The sequence below is a fragment of the Anastrepha ludens genome, chromosome 3 (genome assembly GCF_028408465.1).
Source record: "Anastrepha ludens isolate Willacy chromosome 3, idAnaLude1.1, whole genome shotgun sequence".
NCBI classification, from domain to species: domain Eukaryota; kingdom Metazoa; phylum Arthropoda; class Insecta; order Diptera; family Tephritidae; genus Anastrepha; species Anastrepha ludens.
Genome location: NC_071499.1, coordinates 49,903,793 through 49,927,899, shown reverse-complemented (window position 1 = coordinate 49,927,899; position 24,107 = coordinate 49,903,793). Strand labels below are relative to the sequence as shown.

Here is a 24,107-nt window from a genome sequence, read left to right as displayed (position 1 = left end):
TCACTTTCGTTTTAACTTTTTTTCGTCGTACTAGAAAGCTAATGAAGCCTTTAGTGCACGTTGTTCTATGAAAAGCTCGGCCTAAACACTTCTTGGAGATAAGAGAGCTCCCAATTGCATGTTGCATAGAATACCTGAGTGCAAAATGCTGACGATCTACGAATTTGTTTTTCATGTTTCTATTTTTTCTAGTGGCTAATATAAAAAACTATAAATTAGTGAAATAGAAAAAACTTTTGAATAGAACTATCGAAAAAATGCCAAGAACACAATAAATGTTAAAAATCCACAATGCTTTATTTTATCAAATCGAAATGCACCATACGAAGGCGGGAAGAAAAGCTTCTGGCCTGATAAAAAAAAACTTATTTTTTCTGTGAACTTCTTGTTTTTTGTTTGTTTTGTCAATATAATCTCCATCAACACTAATATACCTATATTTCATGACAATAATCCTACGCAGTGAATATTAATGAATTCCTCAGTGGCTTCAGATTTTTCCCTTCGAGCTTTTAAGGTTGGGACACAAATAATGATGCTTGGAGATACGTAATCCAGTGAATATGCTGACTGGAATGAAGCGAATCGCTCGAATTCTGTTAGTTTATTTTAGCCCCCTTTACCAGGTTTCACGAATAACTATCGAGCGAGCAACTTCGCCTGCCACGAGACATTGCGTTGAGTTTTTTCGTATCTCACTAACACACAGTTACGTCATACCATCAGCTGAATCTATCCAATTCGCAGAGAGCTGAATAACGGTAAGTTATTGACCTCACCTTCTCAATTCTTTTCACCATGGTCAGGTGTGCTATAGTCGTAAAAGTGGTTTTTCAGCCAGCTCGGCACCCATCTGGCAAAGAGTTTATCTGCTGCTTTACTCTCTCTCACATCAATTTACTATCTTCTAACGCTCTTTTATGAATTGTGCGTTGATTTTGGCATTTGTAACCCCAACGCGCCATCATACACGTGGTGTCTCATCAATGCTTGTGAGACCTGTTTTTAAATTCGGAAATCCCCTGCTGTTTGACTGTTGAGTATGATGAAGAAAACACTTTCAATGCTGAACTAATTTCTGATAAAGATAATTTATGATCGCATGCTTCTATAGTTTTTCAATTTTCACTTAATACATCGAGGTCGGCTTCTTCGATAGGTTATCGATATCGAACTTATACTAAGAAAGCAATGGACCTGAAAGTTGGTATGCAAGTGATGATGGTGAATTGTGTTATAGAATGCGAGCAAAGCAGATCTGCTATCGTCACCACTAGATGAGGCTGAAACTTTAGAACTCCGCCCTCGTAAATTTTGATAAATCACAGATTTAAAATATTTTGTGATATTTAAAATATTTATTGGAAATTTTAAATTTTATTAATTTTCACGTCATTCTGTCAATAATAACTATTTGTTGTTGTTGTTGCAGTGGTTGAGTATTTTTATTGAAATAATTCTAATTAGCGATTAGCGCCGTTTAACTACCACTGTTCTCGTCTGATTTTTTTCTGAGATTTCATTAAGTTGCTGGAAGAAAGGCTTCCGAAAGAGCGAAGTCTTGCTCCAGCTGGGCCTGGGCATTCGCATAAGTAGTGGAAAAGACTTCTACAGATGGGATTGAAAGAAAGGTTAAGTATGGCTGCATGATGCCCTACCTTACAATGACCTGTAAGTAGTAATACGTGAGATGCTTGGGCGAGGTCATCCTACTAGGTCCTACGAGGTCATCCTACTAGGTAATTCGTCCTCTGAATGTTTTACAACGGCCATGTTTTTCTTGTTGTGGTGCATGTAGTTAATTGCTTCCACCTTAATTCGACTAAAGCAGAGTAGTGATAAGGGGTTAGGGGTAGAACTTTCAAAAAATTGTTTTTTTTTTTGGCATTTTATTAAAGTATCTTTAAAATATTGTGTGAAGTGAATCCGACAAATACTTTTGAAGTGTTTCTCAAAACTATGTTTTTTGAACTGGTGATTGAAAATCATCATTTTTTCGGGCCTCTGACTACCCTTAACCGCGTAAACAATGAATAACTATTTAATTGAGCCTAAAAAATTAGCAGTGCAAATGTTTTAGAAAGAATTTTACTTGCTTCCGTGAAGGAAGTTAAGCCAAAAAGTTAGTAATTTTTAGTTAAAGCAGAAAATGTATTTACAGAAACAGTTCTTTTAGTGATAGAAAATTTTTGCAATATAAAAATTACATTTTTTCCAGTGCCCTTTTTGACTTATTGATTCTCTGTTTTCGTTTCGTAAACATTCTCTGTTCTCATTTCATTAGCATTCTCTTGTATCTGAGAGTCTGGTATCACCCCACACCCACACACTATGTTAAAAGAGCTGTATTGAAACCGAAATGCCAAGTGGCGACTGGTAATGCCCACTGTTAAAATATCTCTGTCCAAATTTGGCACTGGCTGCTAAATGAAATATTTTATTTTTTTAAACATACCAATGTGGCGCAAAATTAATCATCCAATTTTGTTTTTGAATAACTTTTCTACTAAATGAAATAAAATATATTTACAATGATGGAACTCTTTTCGCGCGAGTATTTTTCTATGTTAATGTGATAGTTACTGGATTTCATAAAAAGGAAAACATTTGGTACAACTAACGTTAAAAACAACCAAAAAATCGAAAGGTTAAAACAACCAAATTTATAAAGTTTTAAAGCTCTACCTCGGATATTTCATAAAATTCGGAGGTCTTGCCAAAGTTGTACTTTTTTTGCCTGTTACTGTATTTATAGAAATATGTAATTTTTTGCTGGACACATCATGTACCAAATCGACCTTGTAATAAATAGCTAACTAGATATGTAATCGAATTTCGTGACTAATTATTAAAAAAAATAAAACTTGTTAAATTTCTTGATTACTGCCATATTTGCATTTTGTTACCTCATTTCTAGCATCGAACAGGTGTCTCTGAAATGAAGAGGTCTTACCGAGGTGCCATTAATTTGGCTCAAAAATCGTCAATTATTTGACAATTACGGAATGGCAATGAAAAATCAAGCAAATGTTACGCATCAATGATGAAAATTGGTGAAATAAGCAATTTTTTGGCAAATAAAAATTAAAAAGGAAAAAAATTGTACATGCTTCGAATATAGGGAAGTTATGCATAAATGAACTAAAAACTAGATGCAAAACACAGCTAAATTCAAAAATTAAAATACGACTTGTTATCAAGTTAGATAATATTTGACTTTTTCCTTTCATTTTTCTTTAATAATAAAAATAGGCAAATGCAAATCAGTAACATAATTTTTTTTGATTTTTTAATCTTCAAACAAAACGCATGCGCACAAACGGCATGAATAACGTAATCGCGAAATATAATAACAAAACGACCGGTTTGGCTTTAAAATCGCAAAAACAATAACAAACAAGACGAACATCAATAAATAAATGCAGAAAACTTAATAAAAAAACTAACTTAAAAATGAGGTGAATATGTTTTGCTTAGTCGATTTTCTTTGCAGTAGTTGCTTGCAATTTAAACTGCAGTGACAGCAAAAAGGTGTTCACATGCATAGTTGTTTGTTTGTTTAGCAGTAGCCAGCTGTCCAGCTACTAAAACAGTTAATAACAACAACAAGCCAGTCATTAGTTAATCAACAAAGAAATCACTCAACAACTAAATCAATTTGCGCCAGTGAGGTGGAGAACATAAACGCAAATGCATATGAGTGTGTGTGTGTAGATATGTATGAATGAGTACGAGTAATCGCGTCTCAGTTCGTAAGTAAGCCAATGAATATGTATGCATATATTTGTATGTATGTATGTATATACATACCTATATCAGTGTGCTCACCAAGTCATTGGGTCAAGCGAGACAAGTCAGCGATATTAAAAGCAAATTAATTAAATATTTACTGCGGAAAAAGTTCATTAATACAAATAAAGTTATCATTAACATTTATGGAGAAATAATTTAGCAGAAGAAAAAAATGAAGTGACTATTTTTTAAACGGGCAGCAATGCAGCAGTTTCGTTGAAAATTAAAAGCAAATACAAATTTAAGCGATTAACTGGCAATGATTCGAAAAAAAATCGAATTGTATCGAAATGGTTTGCAGTTTGAAAATAAAGTTGTGTAATTAAGAAAAAAATATGTAAGCAAAATTCAAAAATTGAAACGAAATTAAATTAAAATTACTGAAAACAAAATACTGATGCCGTAAGTTACTACCAATTTCAACAACTCGTAAACTGCATCGGATGGATGCCCAAATTAGTGGTAATTGTTGATACCGAAATTTCACGATATCTATAAATTAATCCGGCAATCCTACCGAGATACTCTTTTTTTTGCTTAATAAAAAAATGTTTATTGAGAATTTTTTGTCTACAAATATTTTCCTCTTCTTCTTAACTGGTGCGATAACCGCTTACGCGATTTTGGCCGAGTTTAACAAAGGAGGAGGCCTTCCTCCTCCTCTGCTACCACCAGCTGGTACCGAAATAAACGAAGTCTTTTACAACCTCGCAATCATAACTGTCAACAGTGACGTGAGTGCCGGTACGCGAGTGCACCGAATTTTGATGACAGGAGGTACTTCGTTTTGTCCTCGTTCACCACCAGACCCATTCGCTTTGCCTTTTTACCCAGTTTGGAGAAGGCAGAACTAACAGCGCGGTTGTTAAGGCCGATGATGTCACCCTGTCTGAAACCTCGTTTGGTATTGACGGCGCTGCTGATGTTGAGCAACGTCATCTTGCAAAGCCGTATTAGTTTTGTGGGGATACCAAATTCAGACATCGCGGCATACAGGGAACTCCTTGATGGTAGACTTTCCAAGTCTAAAACAACACTGATAAGGTCCAATCAGTTGGTTGACGGTGGGCTTCAGCATTTCACACAATACGCTCGCTAGAACCTTATAAGCGATATTTAGAAGACTAATCCCGCGGTAAATAACACAGATTGCAGGATCGCTCTTCTTATGGATTGGGCAGAGCACATTTAAATTCCAGTCAGCAGGCATGCCTTCATCCGACCATATTTTGCATAAGAGTTGATGCATGCACCTTACCAGCTCCTCGCCGCCATGTTTGAATAGCTCAACCAATAGTCCGTCGGCGCCCGCGGCTTTGTTGTTCTTTAGCCGTTTATCGCTTTTCTCACCTCGTCATGGTCGGGTAGCGAAACGACAATTCCGCCGTCGACGATTGGGGTATCGGGATCTTCACATTCTCTGAGACATGCGCAGCTATCACTGTTTAACAGGTTCGAGAAGTGTTCCCTCCATAATTTAAGATTGTTCTGGATGTCAGTCACCAGTTCGCCGTCTTTGTTATTACAGGGAAAACGCCCCGGCCTCGCAACAAAACAAATATTGTACAATAATAAAATAAAAAATCGGCACTTCGTAATCAGAATCACTTATGTTTCGTTTTTGTATTCAAGTTAACCTTAAAACTTTAACTAATTAATATTTAGAAAAGTTAAGAATTTAAAAACACAAAAAAATAAAATTTTAGAATAAAAAAAATTAAATTTTAGAATAAAAAAAATAAATAAACGAATACATTTTAAAAACGGCATTTCTTTTTTTTACTTTAAATTAGCTTTTAATAACACTCTTTTAATAAATTAAAGAAAAATATACAAAAACTATTAAAATTAAAAAAAAATAAAATTTATATTAAAAAAAAATTATTAAAAATAGATAAACATTTTATTTATTTCTTTTTTTTTTAATTAAAAAAAATTTTGTTTGCATATTTTCCTTAAATTTACTAAAGAAGCATTTGAACAACTTTTTTTTTATTTTAAAACCATGTTTTGTTTTTATAAAAAATTTTAAACAAAACAAATAAACAATTTAAAAAACAAAGTACAAAGAAAGAATGAATAAATGAAAAAAAATTAATTAAAAGAAATAAATAAATTTCAAAATCGGCATTTCGTTATCAGTATAACTTATATCGGGTGTGTTTTTTTCAGCTGCAAGAAAACTATCGGTATCGATATACATATATGGTGACAAGTCATCGGGAATCGTTTAACACGAGGATAACGCTTCTTTATTTTTCATCGTTCAGGCAGATAAGCAACATTTTCATGCCTCATATTACTTAGCCCACTTCTGCCTAAGGTTCTAAGACTTTTGTAGATATTTGCGACAGATAATTTGGTCCCCGTGGTTGAGAAATAAGAAAGAGAGCTTCAACGCAAACCTTACATTAAGCAATTCTTGTTACTGCCAATTTAAATTGCATACAATTTTACTGCCGAATTTTATAAATCTTAATTTAATCAAAAATTTTGCCTTCCTGCTACTAACGAATAAGAAATTGTGAGCCTTATACTTCTACCAAACACTTTGTAAATCTAAGTGTTCTGAAAGCAATCTCGAGCCCAGCCCTCTCGTAGAGGTTTGCTGCAATTTGCATTCCCTGAAGCTGTGTCGGAATAAAGTTTCGTAAGGATTACTGCTCCTCTTAATGCTGCAGATAACGCAGAGGTCATGGCATTAAAAGTGCCATTGATTGCTGTTAAACCTATTTCGAAGAGGTATTCGAAACAAATATCAAGATGGTAAATATAAGCATGACAGCGCCTGCTCCTAAGAATGTTTTTTACTAACTACCATATTTGTTCTCATAATTGTGGCTAATCCGCAACTCCGAAGATTCACGATTGTTATTTAAATAAAAGATGCACCAACTGGATATCCTTTGATAGGAAATCATGCCCCGAAACTACTTGGCAACTAACTATCAGATATATGCACACGCATACTTACATATGAAATTACTTAAGGTGCTAAAGAAGCTGACTGACTATGCGAAGAACTTTAAAATACTCCACTCACATATCTCAACTGATAAAGTGATTAAATGAGAAATTCTTTGCATGCCAGCAAAGCTATGTGCAATGAGAAAAGGAAAAAAAAACGGTGATAAATGTTCGTTTTTATTAAGAAAAGCAATAATTTCAAGACAATTTACTTTCGTCTTGCTGGACACTGCATTAGAAGTAAAAGTGACCAGAAAAAATTATAAAAATAATAGCGATCGTTAGCACCTGTTGTGGCTGGCGTTTTCAGGCCACATTGTTTTTCCCATTTTGTTGCAACAAATAGCAAATTGGAATTTTTCAAACCAAAAGCCAGTCAGCTAGAGGAGCTCAACTGCAACGAATTACCAACAAACGCTGCGGGTCAGCAAAGTGATGCGCTGTGCTGTGGCCATTGCTGCTAGTAGACGATGGGCACCATAGGTGAATAGTTGGACGTTGGGCCGACCAGCAGTTCGCCCTTCATAGAGGTTACTTTTGTATTAGGGATGTTAAACCCGGGATACCGGAATTTCGGTATTTTTAAGTCCCGCAAGCTTACGGGATTTGTAAATTCTTACGTAACATATGAAGTGAAGACAGAAAAGAGAAACCTAGAGCAAAAAAGAATAATATTGACTTTAATTTTTTATCAAATATGGATGGATTGATATCTTTGGATGTTTTACTTTTTTTTCATTTTAATATGCATACATTTTTGTAAAAAGTTTCACAGTTTTCCACTTAATCTTTTTCCAATATTCGCAAAATTTTTCAAGCTAAATTATTTTTAGTTCATTTAGTTCATTGTATAACAAAAAATTCAAATTCAAATTTAAATTTCGAAAAGTTAACATCAACATTTTCAACATTTCATTGATACTTATTTATTAAGCCAATAAATACAATAGTTTATCATGGGCTAGGTACACATATTTTAAGCTTAATAGGCATTAAAAAAAAAGAAAGTACATTAAACTATTCATAGTAAATATTCAAAAATTTCAATAGGCGATCTTTTTAAAATAAACTTTTTTCTTAATGAACGAATGAATGAGATTTGCGCTTAGACCTAATGGCCTCTACTCATCCCAGTATCTCATCCCTTATTAAGCTCAGGATAAAGCTGTGTTGGATTGAGCCTTTCCTCCGGCTGCAGTTGGCCCAGATGTCTCAACCTTTCCCGCGCTATAGCGCTGCATTCAAGGAGAAGGTGCATTGGAGTCTTCTAGGATTGGTCGCAGAAGCGGCAAGAGTCCGTAGACCGAAACCCGATCATGTGCAGATGACTTCGTCGTCTGCAGTGGTCTGTGAGGATGCTCGTGAGCATTCTCAGACTATTCTTGAGGAGGGTTCTGCTTTGTTTAAACCTCTTTTGGTTGTATACTCCCAGTAAGGATTTCGCCTGGCGTAGCCTCATAGTTTGGTGCCAGCAAATCTCCCTTAGCCCTAGCTCTTCACTCCTGAGCTTCTCCTTGATGGTGTGTTGTCCCATGGCAAGAAAGGGCTCGGGTCCTAGTACATGCTAGACCGCAGCCTCTCTCGCCAGTGCGTCCGCTACTTCGTTCCCAGTTATACCCCTGTGTCCTAGGATCCAAAGTAGCCGGATACCGTCGTGCCTTCCTAGTACGTTAAATTTCTCGATACACTCAAGAGGATCTGATCTCATAAGACGATAGGGCCATGAGTGCCGCCTGACTGTCACTCAGAATGGCAATTCGCTCATTCCAGACATTCCTGTCTAAGTTTAAATTTTGTCTCCACAAATTTAGAGATTTTATTAAACTCAATTAAAGCTCTAATAAAAGGAGCATTTTGTGCATAGAGATTTTGAGAGACCGACATAGAAGAACTCCGAAGTACGAAGAGCCTTGGCCGGAATATTAAAAAAAATTCTCTCAAGAAACACCAGACAGTCAATAGCACTAAGAATTTAATCAAAAATGAAAGACAAAGATGAGATTTTTCAGCGTATAAGGGTCGGAGAAATCGGAGCTATGATGCCTAACAAAAGCAAAAATGACTTAGCAAAAGTAAACTCAATCGAATCGATTCAAATGTTACACCCTAGGCTTTAATTTCACCTAACCATGACAGGGGCGTGCTAGATAAGTGATAAGAGGGGTGAATAACTGTGGCACGCTGAGAAAATGTAATTTGGAAACACTAATTTATGTTCAGCGGTAGACGATTATTGATACACCAGTTCCTGAAATTATGTAAATCAATTTGCATCAATTTTGAATCGAGAGATAACTAGCGGCGAATAAATCTTAACGTCATCTGCGTAAAGCAGAAATCTTGTTGCCAAGAAGCAAGAGCAAGAATCATCAATAAACAGAACAAACTACTAGCTTGTGGGACCCCGAAGCAAGCAACGAAATGAAGAGACTTTATATTGTCGACGACAACCAAGCAATGGCGATTGAGCAAGTCGATGAGATCCAACTTAAGAAGGCTGAATGGATGTCAATAATATTACGAGGGCGGTTCAATAAGTACCCGTGTTTAATAACAGAGCGCGTTCCTGAGGGAAGCTGAGAGTTTTAGCATCTTGTGTCTGCCATCTATCAAATGATAGCAAAAACAAATTTCAGACTGATTGATAGGTTAGTTTAGATTTGTCAGCTATTTGAGTAAGACGTATTTCGCGATTTTCGCTAAGATGGAAAAAGATCAGTATCGTTCGGCAATTCGCTTTTTATTTTTGGAAGGGAAAAAATGTGAGGAGATAAAAGCAAAGTTGGATATTGTCTATGGGGACGATTCGCCATCTATGGCCACAGTGAGATATGGGCGCAACGAATTTAAACGTGGGCGAGCATCCGTTTTTGATGAGGAGCGTCCAGGACGCGCGGCAGGCGTGGTTACCGAGGAAATCATTCAAAAAGTCCACGACATGATTCTCGCTGATCGACGAACGAAAGTGCGCGTACTAACAGAGGACAGGGGTATGTCGACCGGAACGGCAATTAATATTTTACATGATAAGTTGGCGATGAAAAATTGTCGGCCCGAGGGTTCCACGATTGCTCACAAGCAACAATAAGCGGTAGCAGTGTTTGGAGCAATTTAAGCGAGATCCGAAGGAATTTTTGTGTCGAGTTGTCGACGCTGACGAAACCTGGATTCATTATTACACACCAAAAACTAAACAACAATCAAAACAAATGGATTTTTCCCGTCGAATCTGCTCCCGATCTGGCTCCCTGCGACTTTTTCTTGTTAACTAACATGAAGAAATGGCTCGCGTTGAAAATATGTAGTTCAAACAAGGAAGTCATTGCCAAGACGGAGGCGTATTTTGGAGAGTTCCACAAATTCTCTTTTTTGGAGGGGTTAAAAAATGGCCGGAGCATTGGGAGCAGTGTATTTTTTTAAAAGGGGACTATGTTGAAAAAAAAAAAAAAATTTTGGGAAAAAATTATGTCTTCATTTCTAACATGGATACTTATGAAGCTCCCTCGTACTTGGGGGACACGATCAAAAGCCTTCGATAAGTCGGTATAGGCGATGTCAACCTGGTACTCTGATTGGAAGGCAGCGATAAAATCATCCGAAAATACACATAGATTAGACACTGTTTGGCGGACCGGAAAGTAGACATTCTGCTCCGGATACGCGATGTTCTTGACAGGAAAAAGCGATTTGCCCTGGATGATGCATTCAAAACGCTTTCCATTTTTATTACAGGTGAAATGAAAGCCAATTTCCAGATATCAATAAGAGTGCCCGAAGTTGGTGATTTGTTGAAGATTAGCAGCAGGGGCTACCTATATACCGCTTGAATAACAGCGCAGACAAATCATCAACATCAGTGTTTGCGGAGGTTTTAAGTCGAATAATGGGCACTGAAGAAATCTTCACTGGCAATACTAATCAGAATGTCCGAAAGTCTTTTTTACGAAAAAAAAGTTCAACATCGTATGCTAAAAAAAATTTATTAAAAATCAATGAAATTTTTAGCGACTTCAAACTCGCACTTCGTTATGCTAATATTGGATGGGCTCCATTAATGCGTACTCAGAATTTATCTAAAAATTCTTTATAAAAATTGGAAATCTTGATGCATTTCTTTTTGTTTTTTTTTTTTTGTTTATTCAATTTATGAGAATTTTGTACAAATTTCGGAGCATTGAGTTAATGATTTTTGTGGTAAAATGCACTACACTTTTATAAAAACATAAAAAAATTAAATCGCAAAAAATTGTGAATAGTTGGTAGTCCGCCGCGCTGCTATTATTTGGATCACAGGTGTATATTTAAAACCCATTTATTTAGTATACAGTAGCAGAGCTTCTCAATCAAACAATATTGATGAAATTTTTACGAGTTAAGTTGCTACAAAGTAATGAATGTCTAAATTTCACAACTAGTACCGGCATCCCGGGATTATAATAACGGGATCATCGCAAAAATGTACATCCTTAGTACGTATGCTCATATGTGTATATGTATAGGTATGTATGAATGTATACACTTGTAAATTTGAGCATTAATTTCAAATCCATTTCTGTGGCCATAAATTTTACATATGAAAAACATTTTGTATTTAAATTAAATTACAAAAAAAAAACCACACACTGGCACATACAACAAATGAATAGCTATTAAGAAAAAAAACAAGAAACAGAAATAAATGCAGCCAAGCAAACGATAGGGAAATAAGAATAATAATAGTGAAATAGATATGCGACGACGACGACCATCGGACCAATTCAATTGGCATCCAGCAGCAGCAGCAGCAACAACAACAACAATAGCAACTGACATTAAGAAATGCACGCGTGCAAAGGCAAATGTTTTTGTTTTTAGACACCGAATTCCAGCAAAACAAAACGCCAAGTGCAGAGTGAGTGGCTAACTGGCTGGCTGGCTGGCTGACCAGTTGGCTAAGGCTGCCTATCTGATCGAGCCACCAAACAACAACAAACGTGGTTTTGGTGTTACATAGTTGCAGCACCTGGGTCAACTATCTACTGCCTGCGTTGCGATGCACTACCATCCGCACTCCGTTCTTCCCACAGCCAGTTGACGTCTTGTCTTGCCTTGCTATGTTTTGTCAAACCTTTGCTGCTGGTAACGAAAAAGTATCGTATCTTTTTCATGCGCGAGTTGGTGCTGTCGTTTTTTGTTTTTGTTATTTTATTTTGGTTTCCTGTAGACAGTTTGTTGCAACGCTCTCGGCTATTTTTCTTCTTACGTGCCCATTTCACCCCATATGCGATAAAGAAAAATATGTATAAATTTCTTTCTTTACCTTCTTCATATGCACATATTTTTTTGCGTTACCTTGCCGCTTCGATAGTTTTCAAGGTTTTCTATATGTATGTAATGTAACGACTGCATAAAAATACGTCCGCGCGCACGCGTATCATCATCATCATCGCCCTCATCATCATCTTATTCCACTCAACTGCCACCACCAACCAGATATGTATTCTTCTTCTCATTTGCTATAATATCTTAGTTTTTATTATTTTTATTCCGCTGGTCACTAGCGCCGAACCTGTTTTCTTACTCGAAAAGAATGGAGCAATGGAAGGGGTAAAAAGTGGAAATAAAAATAAATACAATTTCACACTTGCAAGAAGAAAATCGACTGCTACCTTTAAGGAGTTAGTCGGTGTAGTTGCAATTGCCGCCGCTGATGTCCTCTGCCGCGAAGGCGCGTTGCAAACTATACTTGCACTTACACATACCTATACTCGTACATACATAATAGGTAGAACGGCGCATAGCCGATCGGTTGAACGAGCGAATCGAGCAGCAATGAATCAACGAAGAAAATAGCAAATAAATGAGCAAAAAAAAAGCACAACAAATGACTATTGCAGCGAATAAAATAAATAATAAAAGTTGGTGGCGAGTGCCGAGTAGTTCGGAGAGGGAAAGACAATAAAAATAAAACATTGTCCATAAATATAAAAAAAAATGAAAGAAGCGATCAACTAACCACCAACCAAGCACTCAGTTGAATGACAAAAAACTCAGGCAATGCTACGCAATTTTGCTATAGAGAAGTGTTTTGAAAATATTAACACTCACTTAGACCTGGATACACAAGACTCATGTTCTGACTATTTCACTAGGTTAGGTTAGATTAGGGAAGCTGCCACCTAAAAAAGCGTAAAAAGGGACCCCTTACACTGTTAAGTTCACTGTGTTGCCACTGAAGGGAATGCTATTGGCTCATTCACCTTCGTTGGATAAGGAATCCATGAAAGTATGCCCTATGACGAAAAAAAAAAAGTGAATGCTTGCTCTGTTCTAGGTCTGCTACCCCTTCTAAAAAGTACTTATGGAAGTATTGGCATCACATCTGGGTCAAAGCCGAACTAAGGCATAGGTAAAGTGCAACACTCTCCACCTGCCGCTCATACGTGTTGGATCAATATAAGTTGTTAATCCATCGACATGTACGCCCATCAGTTAGAGTCTCGATATTATACCGATTACACTGCACACCATAAAAAAAATTGCAAGGATACGACAATGGATTATGATGGAAGGAAAACAAGGATACGTGTATTGGTTATTCGAATGCTTACGTCTGAATGTTATTTCAGGGGGGTTGGTCAAGGGCAGGTTGGGAGAAATGGCTGCCCAAACGAGGGCACACGTGGACAAAACATCAAATTCGTTCATTGCGATGCCATACAGAGGAAAAACAAAAACGAAAAGGGGGAAAAAGGAAGACGGGGGATGATGACCAAAGGGTGACTAATTACATTGCGTTAATCACTTCAAGCTTCTGATGAAATTCAGTAGGTGCGTAATGTGTAAACCTGTTATATCCGCAGGTGTAGCAAAAAAGTGAGAGCCCAGATATCTGAATTCTAGCCCGACGAGAGCAGGTCAGCTGTGGAGAAGGTGCCGAGATGATTCCCCATCGTCCTCCAAAAAACTTCTGCAGATATGACTTGAGTCTCAGCGTATGGACACTTAACGGACAATGCCCGATATGGACATCCACTCAATTTGAGAGCTGCGGGTTTGTTAGCCTCAGAAGTTCCCTCGAGTGCCGCTGATTGCCAGAAGGGTCTCGCGACTTTGCACGTCTGCGCTTTAGCTCAGCGCTCACTGAATTGGTGCGAGGCCCATCTTCCCAGGAGCAGACCACAGGTTCACAAGGGTACCTCCATCTTCTCATTTTTCGGTGAGGGGTCCCTGTTTGGCCAGTTCATCCGTTCATCCGAAATTTTCCGCTATGCCACTGTGTCCAAGCACCCAAATGAGCCTAATATCGAAGTATTTGCATGCAGTCGAGAGAGAAGTCAGACATTCCTCGACTATTTTCGAACGCACATACATGGAGCACAAAGTCGGAGTAGATATTTACTGTAAGGGAGGCCCTTACAGAAATTCCAGAGGTAAGCAACCCATCCACTGCCTCTAGGATTGCTGCTACCTCCGCTTGGAAAACTTTGAGTGTGGTGCGGTAGCCTAAATTTGAGCTTGATAGGGAGCTCCACCCAGAATACTCCTCCATCAACCCTTCCATCCAACTTTGAGCCATCCGTAAACATGTTTGCTATGCTCTGTCACCAAATGTAAAAATTACCGCTCGGTACCAGCGAGGGTGTACATTGATCAAGCACCATGGGGATGAACTATGAGTTTCTATGAACACTTGAGTGTCCGTGGCTTAAGTCTAGCTTGTGGCCCGACCACCTATATGGTACATTTACATTTTAGACGGGGTACCATTTTTGTGGAACGTTTTAACCCCCTAATTCAACAGTAGATGGGTCGAGTTTGCCTTTTTTGCGCACGTAAAATCCACTTATAGAGGGATATGGTGTCTTAAAATGTACCACTAAAATATTATTCATAAAATTCTACTATAAGTCTCTTAATACATCAAAACTCGAAGTTCAACTTAAACGCCTGAAATATGTCAAAACCAAAAATGCGTTTAAGGGTTAATCCCATTAGTGTGTGTTGAACCCTATTGTTTTAGTTAAAGTTTAATATATGCAAGCCACAGTATGCATTTTCTTTGCTAGCTCATTATCCATGTAGTTTCCAGGGATGGCCTTGTGGTGCCTTGCGAAATTTTTAAAATCCTGCAGTGAATTCTAATCGCAAATCGATTCCACAAATCTGTGTGAACAAATATACACAAGGAGCCGTAGGCCAATAGCCGCATAATCGACTGCGAGTTAGCGAATAAAAAAATGAAAAATACGAAAAAAAAAACAACAACCATCAAACAAAAAACAACAAAAACAAACACAATTGACCAAAACCTGCAACTCCAGCGGTTAAAATTAACCATGTTTTGTGAGCATCTCGAGTATTTTTGTTTGTTTTTTACTCTCACTTCTAAAAACACTTCCTTTTGGTACCTAAACCGACTAAATTCAGAATATGTAAATGCATAAAAATCAAATAATCTTAACTGAATCATAATCTCAGCAATCAATTTGGTTTAATGCCCAAATACATAAAAACTATCACAGCGATCACGTATACATCCATACTTATTTATGTTTTTTCTTTTTTCTTTTTTCGATTTTTTATTTCTCTTAATTTACATAGCATTCATTAATACCACTAAACATTTTAATTACACTAAAAAATGTCAGGCCTTTGGGCTCCTGATAGACGAGCAGCATTAATTAATGGAATGTCTTACATTCATGGGTCTTAAAAAATGCATCAAATTAAAAAAAAAACAAATAAAACAAGTCATCAATATAAAATGATAAAAATACATTCTACGAAATCTCTACTGCTTTTACCCCCCTATTAGATGCTAGAAAGTGATTACAAAGTACAAGATGCCACTTGTTGTCAGACAGACAAAAACGAAAACTCACAAAACAACTCACAGAGCTCTGCGTTTTCCTCCTCCGTTTAGTGTGAAAGCTGCTAAATCCACTTATCCTAACTTTCCAGTTAGTTATAAATGATTGAACCTCTACTCTGTAAGGTTTTGTAACCACAGACTCAAATAAATAAAAGGCGGAACGGGTAGTCAAATTATGTGTGTTCGTTGTGGGCTCAACACAGCAACGAAAATGAACAGACCAAAGCGATCTGTCCAAGGATTCCTTTTTAATAATCGAAGACGAGGCAAGCTCTGGTAGGATAATCGTCGATAAAAACAATGGAAATGTCATGTTAGTAGTAATTTCATTGTTCAGAATTAGAACAGAAACTCCTCTGAATCCATTGCATACTAAAGACTGATCTCGAGAAGAAGCTTCCTGTATGACTGAGACACGAATTTACACAAGGCAACCTTTTTGGACCGAATTGACGTCTGTGACTCTTTGCTGAAATAGAACGAAGCCGACATATTTTTGAAGCGGATGGTAAATGGCGATGAAAAATTAGTCACTTAAGAGAACAGCAGTTAAAAACGATTGTGATCAAACCGCGATATGAACATTTCCGAACGATTGCTAACCCCGGATTGAGAGCTAAAATAGTTTTGCTGAGAGTTTAGAGATATTGAAAGAGAATCATTCATTGGGTCAAACACTCACCACGGACCTCTACTATAAACAACTGACCAGACTGGGGCCCAACGATTGACCAGAAGCGATCAGATTTGGCGAATAGGAAGGGCGTTGTGATTCATCAAGTCAAAGCCAGGGCGCACATCTCATTAATGACGCGCCAGAAGCTCTGAGAAGTTGGATGGGGTATGCTGTCGCATTCGGCGTATAGCCCAGACCCGCTGCCAATCATTTGCACAATTTTCTTAATGGCCCCAAGAAAAGCTTTTGAAAATAAGCTGATTACCAATAGAGACGAGGACTCTTCCAATCACGGATTTATGGAATTGTCTTCAAATGAACCAAATTTATCGAAACAAGGGCGTATATTTGAACTAAATCGTCGAAATAAAGCGAAAAATGCTTAGAGCTTTTTAGATTACGCACTACTACAAACTGAGAGACGTAAAAATGATGGAGGAATTTCAGATAAGGAGATAAACGATTAACAAATTTCCGATGAAATTAAACGATTTTTAGATCGCCATATAAGAAGGGAAGTCGGAGGAATGAGATTTCTAAAGAAATTTAGATTATCCGATAATCGCGGAAATGTAGTGAGTGTGTAAGGAGAGAAAGCACATAGTTAGGAAGGCCATTGGACTACACCCGGATATAATACAGTGGGAGGAATATAGAGACAGAATAGATACAATATGAATGGTAAAACCGAAAAATTGGTTTGAGGTCGCTCTTTCGCGATTCTTTTCGATTCATTGTGAATCTTAATAGATCCGGAAGAGGAGGAGTATGCACTTTATCTATACTCAGTACATTGCACCCCAACAGCCTAAGTCTGATTCTACAAAACTCGGGACAGTTACAGAGAAAATGCTGTACAGTGTCCTCATTCTGGCGATTGATTCCCATGGTAGCCATATGCTGACCACAGCGTTGTGCTTCTCCTAAGTTTTAGGAGAAAGTTAACTAATTTTCTATTTGGTTCTTTCACAAAGCAATTAGCTACTCTACAGGACTACTAGTCTTCTATGGGTGGACCTCACGAAGTCGTCAATCCATGGGTACAAGAGTGAATATTGCTTAAAGCGACCTCTATATCGAAAAATACGCCTAGTGATAATTCTTTAAAGGTTACGCATTTTTCCAACTCCGATGCGATTTTGTGAAGTAGGTACAATTTCCACGGACTTGTTTGTTCCTGCAAAGGACTGAGATGATAGTGCTGTTAAGGTAGGTCCAAGTTGCCAACAAAATTTTTGGATTCTACGTTCGGCCAATAGTGCATCTCTGCAACACTTGGAATCAAACACTTTCTTTCCCCAACACTTGTCAATTCTCATAATTCCATTTACGCACTAAAGTCTTATGGTAAATTTCTCTCACATTTTCCTTTTTACAATCTTCATTTCATCATATTTATTTCCTTTTCAACCTTATTCCACATAGTTTTGCTGCAAGTCAAAGAAACTGCAAACAAAATGCAATCCATTGGAACGCACCGCAGCGAGAGTTACAAAGCAATCACTTGGAATTATGAACACATGAATGGACATGGAAAAGTTGTCTACGCATAAGCAGTGACAGTCGAGCCAAATAGACCAAGTGGATCAATGGACGAACAGCAAAAGGCAGACTAAGCGACCGACAAGCCTAGAAGCCGATAACCGGCAATCAGCAACCGACTTTTGTTGAACGGCCGTTGAAACCGCTCGGATGTGAACAATGGACGGCGACGTATGGGTGGCACTGAAAATATGAAGAATGATGGCGGCAACAGCGAGCAGCAAAGAAAAAAAAAAGAACATATCTAGAATTGAGGATAAAAAGCAGTGAATTCAATATCTCGATTAACTAGAATCTAAAATTAATTCAATCATCAAGACGTGCGAGAAGCGAGAGCTTGTGATTGCTCATTGAGGCGTAGATACTCTGGTGTGTGCGTTGCGTACGTGCATTTTGAAATCGGGGAGATTGATACAAAATATATGTATGTACATATACAGTTGTGGACATAAATATGTAGATAGGCAATGAACTTGCTTTCAAGGATTTATAGGGTCTAAGAAGTGTTAGATTATGCGGATAGACTACTTTTTTAGCATACATTTTTTATAAAATTTTTACATTGAGAAAAGTAATCACGCCATTGCAATGAAAGTTAAATTTAAATAATTTAGAAAAAAAGTATATATAGCAAGAAGAGGGCTACGAAAAGAAATTAGAATATCCAAGTCAGAAGTGGTGAAGTCAGATTTGGCTAGCCCGCCCACAGATATGGCGGAATGAGGAATATTGCGAAAACCTCCAAAGAGTCGCTGTATGGAGTAGGCGAGAATTCATATCAGCCGACACTACTCTGGCGACGCCATGGTGCAGATCTAAACTAGTCAACTTCTGTAGGAAGGAGATCAAATATCTTGGTTGTACAGGTAGCATTTCTCTGATCTGGTATCCAGGACATAGGAACATAGAGGGGGAATGAAATTACTGATGGCATTGCCAGGAAGGGAACTCAATTGGTCTCAGACACCTCCTACCCGGTCAACGGCATCCCCATGACTGTTGTTAAAGGGGAACTGCACAAATTATTTCTCAGAAAAGCGCACAAAAGATTGAGCTCCGTTTCTTGTTGAGCTATTTCGAAAACCCCGTGACTCCAGTACACTAGACGGAGGACTCAGAAAGCCCTGAGTACCCGTCATTGAACGATCGACACACACGCGGAAAAGCTTTGTTTACCACTTAACCCCCATTGCAGAAGCTGTGGGTACCTTGCAGAGAAGAAAACTGTTGACCTCTTTCACTGTAAATGTCCGGGTTTGGCAGCTAGACGATTAAGGTCACTGGGTGCTTCTTTCTTCGACAGCCTGCGACAGTGTGCCAACCTAGATCCCATCAATCTTCTTCATTACATCAACAGCTCTGTCTGGCTGTAGATATCTGCCTGTTGGAGGTCTCATAATGGTATCAAAACGGTGCTTTAGTGCTCCTTGGGGAGTACCAGAGTGGTACTTCAACCATTTCACCTACCTACCTACCTTAAAGCATATAGGACGGCCAAGATCTTTGCCTATACAGATGCCATAGCCGCCACCAGCAGAAACTTACAACTGGAACAGTGCTTGGCCTAAGAATTAGCCAACGGTAACCAACATGGTACAATCACGATCCGCGAGCAGGAGGCGACCAAGAGTACGTGAGCATGAATGGCTACCATTTCCAGGGTGTTGAAACTTTTGAAACTCTATATAACGGCAATGTGATGAAAACGATTATCAGCGAAAGACTAGAGAGAAAAAGTTCAAGAAAAATACGTAGCCCAATGAAGGAAAAATACGAGTGGAGAATACAAAGCAACACACGCGAGTTTAATGGGTTAATAGCACATAGGTTGGACGCAGTGAGATTTCTTAATTCCGAGAGCATCAGATGGACAAGACACGTGCGACAACGGAAGGAGGTGGATAGAGTGCAAAATAGATTGCTCGAGATTTAGATGACAAGTGTACAAAGCCAGGGAAGTCCCAAACTACGGTAGAAAGAAGTTGCTGAAAACATTATAGTGGGGGTCAGAAACTGGGAGGAGGCAGCATGTAAACGTCAAGAATGGCGAAGAGGCTCACAAGGAGCTGTAGCCCCAATCGATAACGATGATGATGATATATATATAATTGGCGGGTACACCCTTTTTGGATGTTTGGTCGATGTTTGATGTTGTTCCACAAATGGAGGGACCTACAGTTTCAAGCCGACTCCGAACGGCAGATATTTTTATGAGGCCCTTTTTCATGGCAGAAATACACTCGGAGGTTTGCCATTGCCTGCCGAGGGGCGACCATTATTAGGAAAATGTTTTTATTATTTCCTTTTTAACTCGGAAAACACTTAACTCTCCTCTCAGATATCGCTTGTTGAATTAAGTTTTTTTTTTTAATTCTATTCGTCTCTTTATCTGAGCCTACTCAGTTTCCGCATATGCTTGGCGAACTCAAAATCGCCAAATATTGCAAATTTATATAGCACATTTTACATAATCTAAAAATGTGTTTTTCACACTTTTAAGCCGAAACACTTTGAAAACCAGCCACCCTTGGTCTAATCTGATTTCACATTCGAATATTGCGTAAGCAGCATTCCATGAAGCATGGGAATTCAAATTTTAAATATTTAAAATACATTTAGACACCAGCGGCAAAGTGTTTTTTCTTTTACATTAAGTTTTTCTCAGGGTATTGGTTCGCCTTCTAGGCATCATTTGCGTTATTATTTCAGCATGCATGCCCATATATTCATATAAAGAGTAATCGAATTTCACCACAGCGGTGCACTTAATTTGACGTATAATAAGCATAATTAAATTTAAATTAATTTTTTTTTACATAATAAACATAAGAAAAAATACAATGAAGACACACACAAACTACTATTTGAGAGGAAACAAATTGTAATTTTATTTGAGACACTAATACCTATGTTACCTTCCTCACAGCCCTCACATACAAAATTATTTCTCTTTATAGCGGTCAGTATTCATAGGCTACTGGACTGAATCAAACTATCACTTTTCTGTTGCTGATAATTTATTTTCACTTGGCTTCGGTCTATGCATTCATCGACCATTTTTCCATGACAATTGCAGCCGCATGCGTTTGAGTCATCAATTCCCTGATCTTTTCTTCCATTCAAATACTGAATCATTATAGAGCGTACGTTTTTTTGTTATGTAGAAATGGCGTATATGCGCATGTGATTTATTATAAAAATTTGTACTATGAGTATAGTCATAAAAACCAGTATTGAATCCTAATTGGACGGGTTTTTAATTAACCTACCCTTGACTGTAAGCAAACTAGTACAAAAGGATGCAAAATGGGTGCGCGGTGATTACAATTTTTTGCATACAGCACTGCCAGTTTTATGTAGTTTAAGGTGGCTATTCCAATGAGGCAAACTTAGAAATATAATGAGAATCCGTTGTAAAATCGATGTTATCTAACAAAGTTCATAGATTACCGGGTTTGGCCATCCGAAACAAGCAAAACTGTGAGAGTAACTTCGGCTGCCTGAGGATACGGCAGCAGAATTCTGCCCACTCATTTGACACATATTCACACACTCGTCCAAGCAGTCGTTGTTCAGATGGCAACGCAGTAACATGGGTGGAGACTGCGTTGTTGTTTTTTTGTTTCGTATCTAAGTTTTTTCGTAAAAAAACCGTTGTCATGACTCCGATTACGTAACTTTTGCTCAAATGCGTTTTGAACACTGTAGCAGGTTAAGCTCCTACCTATCCAGAATCGACTCCGAAATACTTAGTAAGCGTCCAGCATGTGAAGGCATACCGCACGACACTAACCACCTTTTCACATGTTCCATGAAACCCACCTTATATCCCACTCCCTCTGTATACAACCTGTCGAAGCAGTACGTTTTCTGGGTCTACCGTTAGGTGAGTTAGATGAAGACAACCGATAACTACATCACACTGGCAGGGGTTAGCAAGCTGCTACAACAGCAATAACAACCCCGGTTACGTCATAAAATTCCTTCAAAATCGCTACGAGCCGCTTAGCGCTCAAAAGTTCTAGATTCTGTACATGGTAATTATCTAAGTGACGTTTTAATTTTTGTATACGGATGCTTGTGACTTTTAATAGGATCTGCCTACCGGTTCAAAACTTGTACAAATGTATGTAATGCATGGAAATTGGCATAGTAAAAAACATTGTCACATCAAAGTGGGCAGTAGGGAGAATTCAGTCTTTCAAAGCGAAACTAGTTCGAAATTGAACAGTTCGTAACCAGTCTTAAGAACGTTCGTTTTACTGCATGGCAATCACGCCAGTCTCGAAAGTTACTTTAACTTATATTGCAATCGAAGTGTCAGCTTGAAGAAGTTGACGTTACATTATTCTCCAGCAAAATGCCACGCAATACAACACTCGATCGCCTGGTGCATTGTAACTATGCATACATGTAGACGACCATAGCTAATTATAGGTTAAGTTGGATTTGAGTGCAATGCATTGAGGCAAATGACACGGAATTTAGGTAGGTAGATGCACTTTTTAGATCGATATGATTTTTTTATTATATTTTTTTACCTATTTTTTTAATGTTTTTTTATTTTATTTTTTTGTTTTTGTAATTTTGTGTTTTTTTTATTTAATTTTTTTTATTTAGTTTTTTGATTAAATTTTTTTTCTTTTTTAAATTTTTTTCTTTTTTTAATTTAATTTAATTTTTTCTTTTTTTAATTTAATTTTTGTTTCTTTTTTTAATAAATTTTTTTTTTTCTTTTTTAGTTTAATTTTTTTTCTTTTTTTTCATTTAAATTTTTTTTTTAATTTATTATTATTTTTTAATTATGAAACATTATTGGCAAACATGGGTTGAGTTTAAAGCGCGATAAAAAAATAGATTTTTTTTTAAGGAACAAATAATATCGGGCATAAAAAAATGTGTAGCGCTACGATAACCGTGGAATGGGCTGTCATGTAGCCTCATAGTAAGTCAACAAAGACCGCCGCTAGGCAGGAACTATTTGCTTACACATATGAGAACCCACATTCATGACTTATTATAGTAGTAGGTTGCACTATACAAAATTCTATGGTAAATAGATGACCTCTGATAAGATAAAAAATTGATGGCACGTCGCCAAGTGCCAAACTTCCTTTTGTATATAAACAAAGCCAAAGGCTAACCAGAAAATAGCAAACAAAAATGTGTGTTTGGATATACTTGGATATGTAGGCAGGCACTTACTCCTCTATAGGTGCCGTATGCGGGTTGCTTTTGTTATCCAACATTTTGTGCCTCCAGTTGGCATTTATTGATGGTGCAATGTTGTAGCGGCTTAGTTGAAAGTAAGCGTGGTATACAAATTTGTATGTGTATATGTGTATGTTTGTATTTATAGCTTGTGGAATATAGAGGAAATGTTACCAAGTGCACCTGCCTCTCAGCGAATGGAATGCGAAATAAAACAGCATGTTGCAAATTGCTTACCTGCAAAGAAACAAAAAAAAATAGGTGACTTTTATTAAAAGATAAATAATATAAAAGTTTATTGCTAATAAGTGTTTAAAAAGGAAAAATTACAAATAGACTTAAGGCATTTCAGTGAATTCTGCCCGTTTGCTCAGCAATAAACTGTTTTAAATTTTACTCAAATTTTAATGCAGCGAATTGTTTTTGGTAATTGCTTTTATTGAAGTTGCTTAAAAGATGTTGTACGACCTTAAAAACTCCATATTGAAAGAATAAGGAAGGGGAAATTTTTAAAAAGCATATAATTTGAATTGTGGCACAGACCCTTTTAGTTCGATGCGTACCATACCGACCGAGAAGGTTAAACAAGTTTACCTCTAAACTTTATTTTTATTTTTCAAGTTGGCGCTACTCAAAAACTCAAATAAATCTGCAGTGGCTAATTTGGAAATTGAGCACACAATTACATATTGGAATTTTACTTTCAGTTTTCCGTCGACTTTTTCCCTTTTTTTTTGTGTGAAAATTCTGAATATAATTCTATAAATTTTTAACCCTTTGAAGCACACATTTTACTTACCAACCGCTTTTATGATTGCATGTAATTTTAAGGGTTTCAGGGGTCGCTGATTACGAATCTGAGGTCAGATTTGAGAAATTCAATATGGCGGATACAAAATGGCGGACCTATTTTTTGAAAAATTTTGTGGAAACTTACCAAATTTGACATTAGGGGGTTTTTGGGGTCGCTGATTACGAACCTTGAGTCAGATTTGAGAAATTCAATATGGCGGATACAAAATGGCGGACATATTTTTTGAAAACTTGTTGGATACTCACCAAGTT

General features: G+C 37.4%; 1 protein-coding gene across 7 annotated transcripts in view; it reads right to left on the bottom strand.

The window, feature by feature from the left end:
* Positions 1-22,651: 22,651 nt before the first annotated feature.
* Positions 22,652-24,107, bottom strand: part of LOC128857912 (uncharacterized) — a 95,412-nt gene continuing 93,956 nt past the window's right edge. For all 7 annotated transcript variants that reach the window (XM_054093744.1, XM_054093741.1, XM_054093742.1 and 4 more), the window contains exon 3: positions 22,652-23,279. In XM_054093744.1, the coding sequence (XP_053949719.1) occupies positions 23,070-23,279 (210 nt within the window). In that variant the 3' untranslated portion in view covers positions 22,652-23,069. The remainder of the gene's footprint in view (positions 23,280-24,107) is intronic.